General features: G+C 36.3%; 1 protein-coding gene across 1 annotated transcript in view; it reads right to left on the reverse strand.

Moving 5' to 3' along the window:
• LOC106461007 (dihydropyrimidinase-like) overlaps positions 1-13,604 on the reverse strand; it is a 25,203-nt gene that overhangs the window by 8,509 nt on the left and 3,090 nt on the right. The window contains exons 3-11 of the mRNA XM_022387815.1: positions 8,895-8,989; positions 8,300-8,373; positions 8,026-8,136; positions 5,442-5,603; positions 3,443-3,585; positions 3,125-3,193; positions 1,823-1,943; positions 819-975; positions 526-667 (exon numbers count right to left, since the gene is read on the reverse strand). Of these exons, the coding sequence (XP_022243523.1) occupies positions 526-667; positions 819-975; positions 1,823-1,943; positions 3,125-3,193; positions 3,443-3,585; positions 5,442-5,603; positions 8,026-8,136; positions 8,300-8,373; positions 8,895-8,989 (1,074 nt within the window). The remainder of the gene's footprint in view (positions 1-525; positions 668-818; positions 976-1,822; positions 1,944-3,124; positions 3,194-3,442; positions 3,586-5,441; positions 5,604-8,025; positions 8,137-8,299; positions 8,374-8,894; positions 8,990-13,604) is intronic.

Here is a 13,604-nt window from a genome sequence, read left to right on the forward strand (position 1 = left end):
TATGATTACCCGAGTTTTAACAATCTGTTTTCTCATATAAATATGATTACCTGGGTTTTAACAATCTGTTTTCTCATATAAATATGATTACCTGGGTTTTAACAGTCTGTTTTCTCATATAAATATGATTACCTGAGTTTTAACAGTCTGTTTTGTCACATAAATATGATTACCTGGGTTTTAACAGCCTGTTTTCTCATATAAATATGATTACCTGGGTTTTAACAGTCTGTTTTCTCACATAAATATGATTACCTGAGTTTTAACAATCTGTTTTTTCATATAAGTATGATTACCTGGGTTTTAACAGTCTGTTTTCTGATATAAATATGATTACCTGAGTTTTAACAATCTGTTTTCTCATATAAATATTATTACCTGAGTTTTCTGGTATTAATATTGTTATGTGTTTTTAACGTCTTGTATCCTTATATGAATATAGTTACATAATTTTGATTCTGCACTCTCATACACATAGAGAAGCCAGGGTTTCACCCACTTTTCGAGTGTTGATGTCAAACTTACCACACCCTTTTCCCACACAACTGACATTCTCTCCTCTATCCCGTTTACTCCGTGAGGAATCATTGTAAAATCATTCTGACCAAGAGCCTTCTGATTGGCTGAGAAGGTGCAGTGGTTACTGGCAGTGACTTGGAGATCTCCGCTATTGGAAACAAGTAGCATTAAAACTGTGATTAAAATATTTATGTGTAGCCTCAAAATAAGAATCTGGCACTAAAAAAAATTAAACAAAAAAGATAAAAGAAGTAATGTAAAGAGGGCTGAGTTTTAGCTTTTAAGCTATCAAAAAATACCTTCCCAATAAGTTCATCAAACCCACTGGAGTGGACGGGTCTGTGCAAAGGGGGGGAACTGTCACATGACCGGCGGCATGACGCCAACAAGCGTTTAGATGATGTGAACCGTCAGTGCCGAGTGCAGCGGCTACAGTGTCAGCATATAAGAGACATCCTGAAAGATAAAATAAGAGCCATCGTTACTATAACGATAGGAAATACACTCTCGTTGTCAGCAAGTTTTCTGAAAGGAAAAATTAAAACTATTCTCAGGATGTAACAGTTCAATGTATATTATACATTCGGAAAGTTAACCCTAGCATTTCTAGTGGGTTTTCTCGGATATCTATACACATTTTTCAAAACTATTCATGCACCCAATTACACGACATATTCAGTCATAGTCCCCCTAATAACATATGACTTATATATATAAAAATGTAAATAAAAATACCAACAGTATCGCAGTTACACTCATTACCTGCTGCTGTATTTTACAGTGGCTCGGTGGTAAGTGTGAAGGCTTAGAACGCTAAAAACTTGGCTTCGATAGCCGCGATGGACAAAACACAGATAGCACATTGTGTAGGCTTGTGCTTAACAGCAAACAAACAAAAGATGACGCTCAATACATTAGGTCAGCAGTGGTGCCCACGAGTAAACGAACGAGAACGTCGAGGAGCAGTTTGCTTAAAGTAGGGGGACTATTACGAGGCCTGGGGGCACTGTTTGATCTAGAAACAGTTCTTAGAGGCAGAAGTATACAATTACTTACTCATATACAGAATGTAGATCTGATCAGCGGTAAATGATACAAATGAAAGTCGGTAACTTGAAGATTAAAGTTGAACCACTTAAGGTATGAGATAATGTAGTCAGTTTGAAGTGGTTTCTGCAGTTTACTACAGTGAAATTCCTAAAAAAAAACATTCCAAAGTTCTTTAAATTGGTATCATATTAAAAAATTTTTTAAATAGATAATTTCAGGAATATACACAAGAAACAGAGGTAAAATACAAAACCTTCTCCTCTTCTTTTGGCAATAACTTTGGCAGCACTCCTGCTCATAACGTGTTGGATAAAGAGTGGACAATTGACTTGATTTGCCAGCACAGATGCACGGAAAGTAGCCTCAGCCTCAACCTAAACAAAAGATGTACAGCATCACACAAGTTAAGTTAAGCTTACCAAGATGTGGGATATGACACATGTAGAGGTGGTCATTAAACTTACCAAGAACTGAAGTATGAAAACAAGCTGTGGGATATGACACAACATAGAGGTGGTCATTAAGTTTATCAAGAACCACAGTTTGAAAACAAGAAATCATGTTGGTGGATAAGGTATAAAAAAGTATATTCACCTTCTTACCACAAGCAGTTAATCTAATCCTGTTAATGTTTACTGAATAACGTAACTAGTCACTGCATGAATATGTAAAGACAATTAAGAAAGAGTTATACTTTGACTTAGTGTCAGAAATTATAATGTGATTATAGAAATTTGTTTTAGCAAGTAGCAATATATCAAGGGCATCAGATAACCAGAATGTCGTCACCTCAATCATAATTCATCTAAATGCTTAGCCCACTTCTGTTAGTGCTCCCTTCATTAGACCAAATATAAATATGTTACTTTATGTTATTAACTGTTCAAGATCGTGTACTGTAACACCTTACCTCTTCAGGTCTGTTAGAGATATGTTCCTTTATGTTATTAACTCTTCAAGGTCGTGTACTGTTACACCTTACCTCTTCATGTTTGTTAGAGATATGTTACTTTATGTTATTAACTGTTCAAGGTCGTGTAATGTTACACCTTATCTCTTCATGTCTGTTATAAATATGTTACTTTATGTTATTAACTACTCAAGATCGTATACTGTTACACCTTACCTCCTCAGGTCTGTTAGAGATATGTTCCTTTATGTTATTAATGTTCAAGATCGTATACTGTTACACCTTACCTCCTCAGGTCTGTTAGAGATATGTTCCTTTATGTTATTAATGTTCAAGATCGTGTACTGTTACACCTTACCTCCTCAGGTCTGTTATAAATATGTTCCTTTATATTATTAATTGTTCAAGGTCGTGTAATGTTACACCTTACCTCTTCATGGCTGTTAGAAATATGTTACTTTATGTTATTAATGTTCAGGATCGTATACTGTTACACCTTACCTCCTCAGGTCTGTTAGAGATATGTTCCTTTATGTTATTAATTGTTCAAGGTCGTGTAATGTTACACCTTTCCTCCTCAGGTCTGTTATAAATATGTTCCTTTATGTTATTAATTGTTCAAGATCGTATACTGTTACACCTTACCTCTTCAGGTCTGCTATAGATATGTCCTTCAGGGCCAGTGACACCCATGTTTAACATTCTCTTCTCATTCTAAAATGATAATAATAAATTTAATGTTACAAATATTTTGTATATTGTATTACAAATGAAGTCTAGAAATTAGATCTCAAAATCTACGTGTGTTTATTAAATTCTAAAATCTGGTATGTTATCATAGCACTAAAAAATACTAATTAAAAATGAGAAACAAGAGGCATACATGGTTGGCATTATTTATTTTTCAAGAGAAATTAAAAACCCATTTCTTCAATTAATTAAGAATTAATTTCTGATGCCTACTTCGGCAATTATGTCTCCATTTTCGGCATGCACCATTGCTACCGCTCCTAAGTTCTTGCATGCGTGGAGCATCTGTAGAAGTTCACCATCTCGTAGCATGTACTGGTCTTTGTAAGTCATAAAAGCCTTGAACGAATTTATTCCTTGAAAAGAAAGAGTGATACAGGAATGTTACTATAAATGAAACTCCCCTTGATGAGACATTAGAAAACAATATTAGAATTGTAAGTTAATAATGACTGATCATAGAACATCTGTGTACATCAACTTGTCGCTTTATTAGGAACCCCCACTTAATATCATGATAGCAGCGTAATCTCAGGGTGGCATAGACTAAAAGATTCCGATGAGAGGTACTCGTGTTTTTTTTGTTTTTTGTTTTTTTTTGTAGCCCTTTTGTCATGGAGTACGTTTAGCATTTGGTTCACAAACCTTGACAAGATATAGTGGTAGCAAGTAAAATGTTCAGGTTCGTCCCGAAAATTCATAATGGGATTGAAATCTGGTGACTCTACTGATCAGGGAATATGATTAAATTATTGATATTTTTCTCTTCAAACCAATCTTGGGTAATGTGATCACAGTAGCTGGTTAACAGTTTCACCTTGGAAACATTCTTGACTATCAGAACGGGATGTAGCATTGTGAAGCATACGTGATTGACTAAATTGTGCTGGTACACTCTGGATTTTTTCGGTCCACTCCTTGCCTCCCATAATTATACCACTTGTAAGAGTCTATGCTGCTGAGACAGCATAAACTGTCTAAAGTTTGTCGTGTGTCAGATGAATTGCCTTTCAGTAGCTACTATTGATAGGCCCTGATAAACTCCCTTTCAGAAGCTACTGTTGATAGGCCCTGATAAACTCCCTTTCAGTAGCTACTGTTGATAGGCTCTGATAAACTCCCTTTCAGTAGCTACTATTGATAGGCCCTGATAAACTCCCTTTCAGTAGCTACTGTTGATAGGCTCTGATAAACTCCCTTTCAGTAGCTACTATTGATAGGCCCTGATAAACTCCCTTTCAGTAGCTACTGTTGATAGGTTCTGATAAACTCCCTTTCAGTAGCTACTATTGAGAGGCCCTGATAAACTCCCTTTCAGTAGCTACTGGTGATAGGCCCTGATAAACATCCTTTCAGTAGCTACTGTTGATTGGCTCTGATAAACTCCCTTTCAGTAGCTACTATTGAGAGGCCCTGATAAACTACCTTTCAGTAGCTACTGTTGATAGACTCAGATGAACTCTCTTGCAGTAGCTACTGTTGATAGGCTCTGATAAACTCCCTTTCAGTAGCTACTGCTGATAGGCTTTGATAAACTCCCTTTCAGTAGCTACTATTAATAGGGTCAGATGAATTACCTTTCAGTAGCTACTGTTGATTGGGTCTAATGACACATATTATTGAACAACTAATAAAAGAAACAGCCTCAAGTAAAAATGCTTCTGTTCGATGGACACATTCATCATGGCTCTTTGAAAGTCTGCGAGATAAATGCTCTTACCCATTGTCTGAAAAATTAACCATGCTATTACTATGTCTTTATATTTATACAGCTAAATCAACTACTTAAAACATTACGTGATCAGTTTTATTCTGCATATGCAAATAAGCTGAGTGCTGTGTAAATGTGTGTGTGTGTGTGTTTGGGCCAAACAAGGTTGCTAGTCATCGTACGTCCAAGTAGTCACAACTGACTATTTACTGGTTATAATAATGTACTTCTACCTCCTAACAATTACTGGTTCCATTTAAAGGATTGTAGAAAATTAGGTGTAGCTTAATCTAAACTTCTACAAAGTTTAAGGATTTTTCCACCGTTAAGCAAACTCACTGTAGTATTTGCCTTCAAATTATTTTTAAATAAACACCACAAATCCATACAAAGACAGTCCAACAGTGGAGGACTGTTAGATTATTGATTTATAAAACTAAAGGTGTAATCCATTCTCTTTTCTAGCAAACGAATTCATAGTACGTTTTAAAGAGCCAGTACCTTTCTCTTTTACTAATACTTCCATTTCTTCTTCAGTTTTCTCAGTCCATTCAGGTAATACGATGTGTAAGGCGTAGTCACAACAGACCTTTTTATCAGCCACTGCTCTCCTGATCTCGTAGGACTGGAGAAGCGACGAACTAGACTCCATCACAAAATCCACTGTTTAAATAAACCAACATAAGCAAATATTGCCTTTTTACTGGAAATACATGTTAATACAAAGTAACTCAAAATATTGTTGATAAGTCAGGAAATCAATTAGAGACAAAAATACGGAACTTTAATCTGACCTTTTTCATCGGTGTCAAAAGCATTCACGTTATAGTTTCGTATTTTTGTTTAAAAATTATTCTGAGTTATATTAAGTTGATCAGAAGATCACGTGGTGTAACTTAAACTTCAGCGAAAATAAAGCAACCAAACTAAAGTGTAATGAGGACAAAAAAACAATAAAAGATTTTACTGTCCAAAAGAAAAAGATACATAAGTATTGCTAAGATAAAAATTAAGTATTATCGCATTTTTATACCCTGGTGGGCACAGCATAAACAGCAAATTGTGTAGCATTGTAGTTAAAAACAAATTAAAACAAAACAAAAAATATTAATTGCTGAATGATACCATAAGAAAAAAAACAAGATTCTGCATGTTAGCAGAAATAAAATGTATATCAACAAGTTCATTGTTCTACTCGGGACGGGAATGGCCTGAAGGTCAGCCACCCGTGTGTGTAAAAAATTCTTGGCTCACAAAAATACCTTTCGACGCCAATCTGGATAAGATTACGGTCGAAGTAGAAAGGCCCGGCATGGCCAGGTGGTTAGGGTGTTCGACTCGCAATTTGCTGGTCGCGGGTTCGAATTCCAGTCACACCAAACATGCTCGCCCTTTCAGCCGCGGGGGCGTTATAATGTGACGGTCAATCCCACTATTCGTTGGTAAAAGAGTAGCCCAAGAGTTGGCAGTGGGTGGCGATGACTAACTGCCTTCCCCCTAGTCTTACACTACTAAATTAGGGACGGCTAGCGCAGATAGCCCTCGTGTAGCTTTGCGCGAAATCCATAACAAACAAACAAACGACGTGGAAAAAAACACCACTTTAATCTAACGACAATTTTAAATTTCCAGGTTATGAAATTCTTAACTCAATATGATGAATGCGCATAACAGAACCTCCTGTCATCAGTTACCATCCGGGCAGATTGTCACTCATTAACAGTGGATATTACAGTAGATCCTCCTGTCATCAGTTACTATCCGGGCAGATTGTCACTCATTAACAGTGGATATTACAGTAGATCCTCCTGTCATCATTAAATATCAGGACAGATTGTCACTCATTAACAGTGGATATTACAGTAGATCCTCCTGTCATCATTAAATATCAGGGCAGATTGTCACTCATTAACAGTGGATATTACAGTAGATCCTCCTGTAATCATTAAATATCAGGGCAGATTGTCACTCATTAACAGTGGATATTACAGTAGATCCTCCTGTCATCATTAAATACCAGATGGAAATACCATGATTAGTAAGCAATCTGTTACCAGATAAAACTACCATGATTAGTAAGAAGTCTGTTACCAGATGGAAATGCCATGATTAGTAAGTAGTTTGCTACCAGATGGAACTACTATGATTAGTAAGTAGCCTGTTGTGACTATTACCAGATGGAAATGCCATGATTGGCAAGTAGCCTGTAACGATGTTACCAGGTAGAAATACCATGATTAGTAGGTAGTCTGTTGTGACTGTTACCAGATGAAAATGCCACGATTAGTAAGTAACCTGTAGCGAGTGTTACCAGATGGAAATGCCATGATTAGTAAGTAGTCTGTATCGACTGTTACCTGGTTGATGGAAATACCATGATTAGTAGGTAGTCTGTAGTGACAGTTACCAGATGGAAGTACCTGATTAGTAAGTAGTTTTTTAGTGACTGTTACCAGATGAAAATACCATGATCAGCAAGTAGTCGAAAATTATTGTTGATAAGATTTATTTTTTTGTTTGGTTTTGTTTGAAATTAAGCACAAAGCTACACAATGGGCTATCTGTGCTCTGCCCACCACGATATCGAAACCCAGTTTCTAGCGTTGTAAGTCCAAGACATACCGCTGTGCCATTGGGGGATGATGATAGGAGAATAATAATTACTAAGTAATTAATAGTGACTTGTATCAAATAAAATCTCGTCATTAGTAAGCACGTGTACTGGATGTTGCGAGATGGAACTACCATTGAACAATCTGCCCTGATAATTAATGATGATAGGAGGATCTACTGTAATATCCACTGTTAATGAGTGACAGTCTAATGACAATCTGCCTTGATATTTAATGATGATAGGAGGATCTACTGTAATATCCACTGTTAATGAGTGACAATCTGCCCTGATAACAGACTACTTACTAATCATGGTGGTTTCATCTGGTAACAGATTGCTTACTAATCATGGTATTTCCACATGGTAACAATTATGACAGACTACTTACTAATCATGGTGGTTTCATCTGGTAACAGATTGCTTACTAATCATGGTATTTCCACATGGTAACAATTATGACAGACTACTTACTAATCATGGTGGTTCCTCCTGCTAAAGCTGCTTTTGTCCCAGAATAGAAATCATCCATAGATCTCGCTCCCATAAAATTCATCTCGAGGTTAGTTTGAGTGTCGATTCCGCCTACCAGAATAAATCCATGTTTAACTCCCATAGACAAAAAAAAAGTATTTAGAAACAAGAAGCTAAACATTAAAAACGGAAGAATCTGAGTAAAAGAGGATATTTAGTTAAACAAAGCAAAAAATATATAAAATAAAAATAAATGATGTGTGTTTTATATTACCTGGGATGACAAGTTTTCCTTTAGCGTTAATAGTTCTGGTTCCTTCTGGAACACTGAGATCGGTTCCCACTTCTCTGTAAAAAATATCAATATATTCAGTGTGTTAGATAAAAGATGATGTGCAAATTCTTAAAACACCTTGTTAGTAATTTGACATGATATTTAATACAAATTATAAATACCGAAATCAGTACTTGAGGTGCACTAGATATGAATGGATAAACAATTGACATATAATTGAGAACTTTTAGTGGAAGAACCGTTTACAACACCTCAACATTCTTATTTTGTAGACCGTGTGCGGGTGAAATACTTGAGGACTTTTAGTGGAAGAACCGTTTACAACACCTCAACATCTTATTTTGCAGACCGTGTGCGGGTGTGGATAGATATGTTAGCCCTAAGGTACTATATTGATGCATTTGATATAGATGTTGACATTGGTTTGTTCAATGACTGTCTTGAAGTATTTTGTAAAGGTGAAAATTATCTGTCTGTCTGAATCGTTTCTGTGTCTTGGAAAGAAGCATGGAAGAAAAAGATATAGATGTATCTGTTTTTTGGAAAAGACAGTGATTTTAAAACCAATACTCACTTAACGATTCCATCTTCGATGTAGACGTCGCCGTCAAACATAATATCGTGGTTTACGATTGTTCCATCGGCTATGAGCAGACGATTTTGCTGATTCTGGTAAAAAAAAATCATTGTTCAGAAATATTTCAGTACTAATTAATGAAGGGTGGTATAAGAGGCCCCTGGGGATGATATAGGGAGGGTGAGATCCGAACGCCGATTCCCCCTGTTATTTTCCTAAGAGCTCTGAGGGCCAGGTTTGGTGACATTCGGTCTATCAGTTCGCCAGTTATAAGCGAGTACACACACTTTAGTCAATTAATGGTTTAGATCAGTGGTCGGCAACCTATGACCCGCGGCAATAATTTGGCTGACTCGCCAAAAGTTGGCTTCACCATTGCAACCCGTAAGGGCACAATCATTGTTCAGTTCAAGTTTCTCGGCTGTGTGAGAAGAACAACGATATTAAAGGAAAGAGTCACGGCTACGGAGAATTTTAAGATCAATTTTAGGGAAAAATATCAAACTGGTCGAATTATTAATTTTTTTGTATGTAAATAAACATACACATTCAAAATACGTGTACCGGTATTAATAATTATATTATTATCACTGACCCAACACAATGCTAAATTTTTCAAAAAAAATAAAATAATTGACCCGCGATCAAAAAAAGTTGCCGACCACTGGTTTAGATGTATTTTTAATGTAGGCCTAGTTTCAGCATATAATACAATTGGATTAAATTATGTTGTCAAACATACGTAAAGATAGCTATCAGTACTAAACGGTGTTTGTCCTCCCATGGTTAGTGACGGCCTGGTTTGTGTCTCGAATGTTTTTAGAACCGCTAATCTCTCTTTATCAGGATTATAACCAAAAGTATCATGCCCCTGTCAGCTTGGATTTAATTCATCAACTTTCGTTTGCCACAGTTAATAATACAAGGACTTGTTTCTCTTTTAATAGTTGTGTTTATCGTGCCTCGAATATTTCTAAAAATTGATATGTGTGTCATATAATCACGATTTAACCAAAGCCTATCACGTCTTCGTTGGAACGAACAAAACATTCGGGAGTGGAAGGAGGGGGCAGCTCTAAATGGAAACAAATTGTTCAACAAATAATAAAAACTCTTTAAAATATTATTCAACAGTTTCACACGATAACAGTTACTGAATTGCACACACAAAATACATATTAAGTTGTTTACTGTGTACTACAAAACTGTAAGTCATACAAGTTATAAGAATGTTTCGGATAATAACCAGTTTACACGTTATACAGATACAAAAACTTACTAACAACATAATGTTTACTATTTGACAAAGAACTGTAGTCTCCTTTCATTTCGGCTGGCTGAGTTACGTGCCTCTTCAAGGATTTATAAATGAAGAGGATTTTTCAGGAAGTAGGCTTATGGAGGTCCTGGGGCAAGTATCATTTGCTCCCTTCTTCCACATCCAACCCGTCAAATATTACGTATATGAGAAAATACTGTAAATTATGACATAAAATAAAGCCGTGTTTCCGATCGTATCGTGTTATATCACTGCGGGTATGGTGGATATAGAGACCCCTATTGTTGACTTGTGGGAACCCTTTAAGGTTGCCGCGCCGGTCCTGTCACGAGTTATGTCTGTGTATCAAGGAGCCTCAGGGTCCCAAAAATGTTAATGTTGTGTACTTTACAACTGAATATCACCAGACTGGTCTCTGGGAATAAAGAATGTTAATTTGATAGATTTTACAATGTGCATCTAAACCAGTCTCTGATACATCACGATGTGCATCTAAACCAGTCTCTGATACATCACGATGAACATCTAAACCTGTCTCTGATACATCACGATGAACATCTAAACCAGTCTCTGATACATCACGATGAACATCTAAACCTGTCTCTGATACATCACGATGAACACCTAAACCTGTCTCTGATACATCACGATGTACATCTAAACCTGTCTCTGATACATCACGATGAACATCTAAACCTGTCTCTGATACATCACGATGAACATCTAAACCTGTCTCTGATACATCACGATGAACATCTAAACCTGTCTCTCATACATTACGATGTACATTGATACCAGTCTCTCATAGATAACAATGTGCATCTAAAGCAGTCTGTTATACATCATGGTGTGTACTTCAACTGTTCTGATACATCACAATGTAGATATAAACCAGTCACTTATACATCACAATGCACATGTAAGCCAGTCTTTGATACGTTACAATGAACATCTAAATCTATCTCTGATACATTTCAATGTGCGTTTAAACCAGTCTCTAATACATCAAAATATACAACTAAACCTGTCTCTGATACATCACAATGTACTCCTACGCCAGTCTGTTATACATCATGATATGTATCTCAACTACTCTTATATATTACAATGAACACCTAAACCTATCTTTGATGCATCACGATGTGCATCCAAACCTGTTTCTGATAGATCACGATGAACATCTAAACGTGTCTCTGATACATTACAATGAACACCTAAACCTGTCACCGATGCATCACGATGTACATCTAAACCAGTCTCTGATACATCACGATGAACATCTAAACCTGTCACTGATGCATCACGATGTACATCTAAACCTGTCTCTGATACAATACAATGAACACCTAAATCTATTTCTGATACATCACGATGTGCATCCAAACCTGTTTCTGATACATTACAATGTACACCTAAACCTGTCTCTGATACATTACGATGTTCATCCAAACCCGTTTCTGGTTCATCACGATGCACATGTAAACCAGTCTTTGATACATTACAATGTACACCTAAACCTGTCTCTGATACATCACGATGTTCATCCAAACCTGTTCTGATTCATCACGATGCACATGTAAACCAGTCTTTGATATGTTACAATGAACATCTAAACCTATCACGATGTACATCTAAACCAGTCTCTCATACATCACGATGTACAACTAATCCTGTTTCTGACGTATCACGATGTACATCTAAACCAGTCTCTGATATATCACAATGTGCATCTAAATCTGTGTCTCACACATCACGATGTGTATCTCAACTAGTATGATACATTACAATGAACATCTAAACCCGTCTTTGATACATCACAGTGCACATCTAAACCAGTCTCTGATGCATCATAAAGTACATCTAAGACAGTCTGTTATCATGATGTATACCTCAAATACTCTAATACATACATCACAATGTACATCTAAATGTGTATGAAGAGCAGTAAATTAAACGACTTATGAACAGTATTGTATTTAAGAAAGTCGGTTAAAAATATACGAATTATCTTATTATTATCATTATTGAAGTTATATTGCGTGTGTTTTCTGACGATAGTTTTGTACATTATAAAATGTTATGCCGGATAACATTTTTTGTTGTTAGTCTGTAGAGTTTTACTACCACGAGGCCTCTCTGGCCTGTAGATGCTAGGCCACTGATTTTCGCCCTGGACTGTGTATACTTCATTACAACATACGAGACGGACAGTGTCGAATCGATATTTGAATTAACTTGGTGTACTTGTTTCCCATAATCATTCATTCAGACTTTTTTTCTTGTTTTTTTTCAGTTGCCATATCAACTCTCCTTTTATGTTTTTTTTTCCTCATTGTATGTACACAAACACACATTCTACATCATCATATTAATCAATTTAGACCTTCAGGATCTAAGAGCCTCGCAATCGACTTTCCCCAATATGAAGGATTTCCGTTAGGAGGGGTGGGGTCACAGGTGTCCTATCATAGGGGTATGGGACAGTTGCGTCCCCCTAAATCTCCTCTCAAACGAATCTTGAAATTGAAACAAGAAGTTTGAAACACAAACAGCAAAGCTTAGTACTATCTCTACAAATAATGAAACATGAAATATATAACACTCTCTTCAAATTTCATGAATTATGTTATTGGTATTGTTATTTATAGTACACTCTTTCTGGAAAACTATCACGTAGCTTCAACAACGTAACAAAAGAGGGTGGAGTCACAGGTGTCCTATCACAGGGGCATGGGACAGTTGCGTTCCCCTAAATCTCCTCTCAAACGAATCTTGAAATTGAAACAAGAAGTTTGAAACACAAACAGCAAAGCTTAGTACTATCTCTACAAATAATGAAACATGAAATCTATAACACTCTCTTCAAATTTCATGAATTATGTTATTGGTATTGTTATTTATAGTACACTCTTTCTGGAAAACTATCACGTAGCTTCAACGACGTAACAAAAGAGAAGAATGAGACAGAGAGGCTGATTCAAATAAAGATTTAAGAGGAGAATTGTCAGTTTATTTCCATTGAAGATTTTAGCATAATTACTGCATTTGTATGTAGTTTGGCGAGATTGTGAAGAGTGTTGTTTTTTATTACTCACTCGAGATTTCGGTTGTAATTTGTGAACTTTCTTTAAAAAATTGAACGCAAACCTACTGGAGTGATTAAACAACTAAGAACTTATTCATCGCCCCCATTCTCCAGTACTTGATTGCTTATCTACGTAACGTATAGTAACCTCCCAAAACATTCAAAACTGCGAGGGATCGTTTCAAAACATATCCCATAATACTTCAAATGAACAATGTCTTTCTCGGTGTTGCGTCAGTGGCTTCAACTTAGGAGAGAAGTATTGTTACGTCTCCGTTTGTTAGTTAATTTTCCTTAAATTCGTTCCGACGAAACTTTTAGCGACACAAGTCCTTTCTTAAAT

Source organism: Limulus polyphemus, unplaced genomic scaffold (assembly GCF_000517525.1).
Source record: "Limulus polyphemus unplaced genomic scaffold, Limulus_polyphemus-2.1.2 Scaffold879, whole genome shotgun sequence".
In the NCBI taxonomy this organism is placed as follows: domain Eukaryota; kingdom Metazoa; phylum Arthropoda; class Merostomata; order Xiphosura; family Limulidae; genus Limulus; species Limulus polyphemus.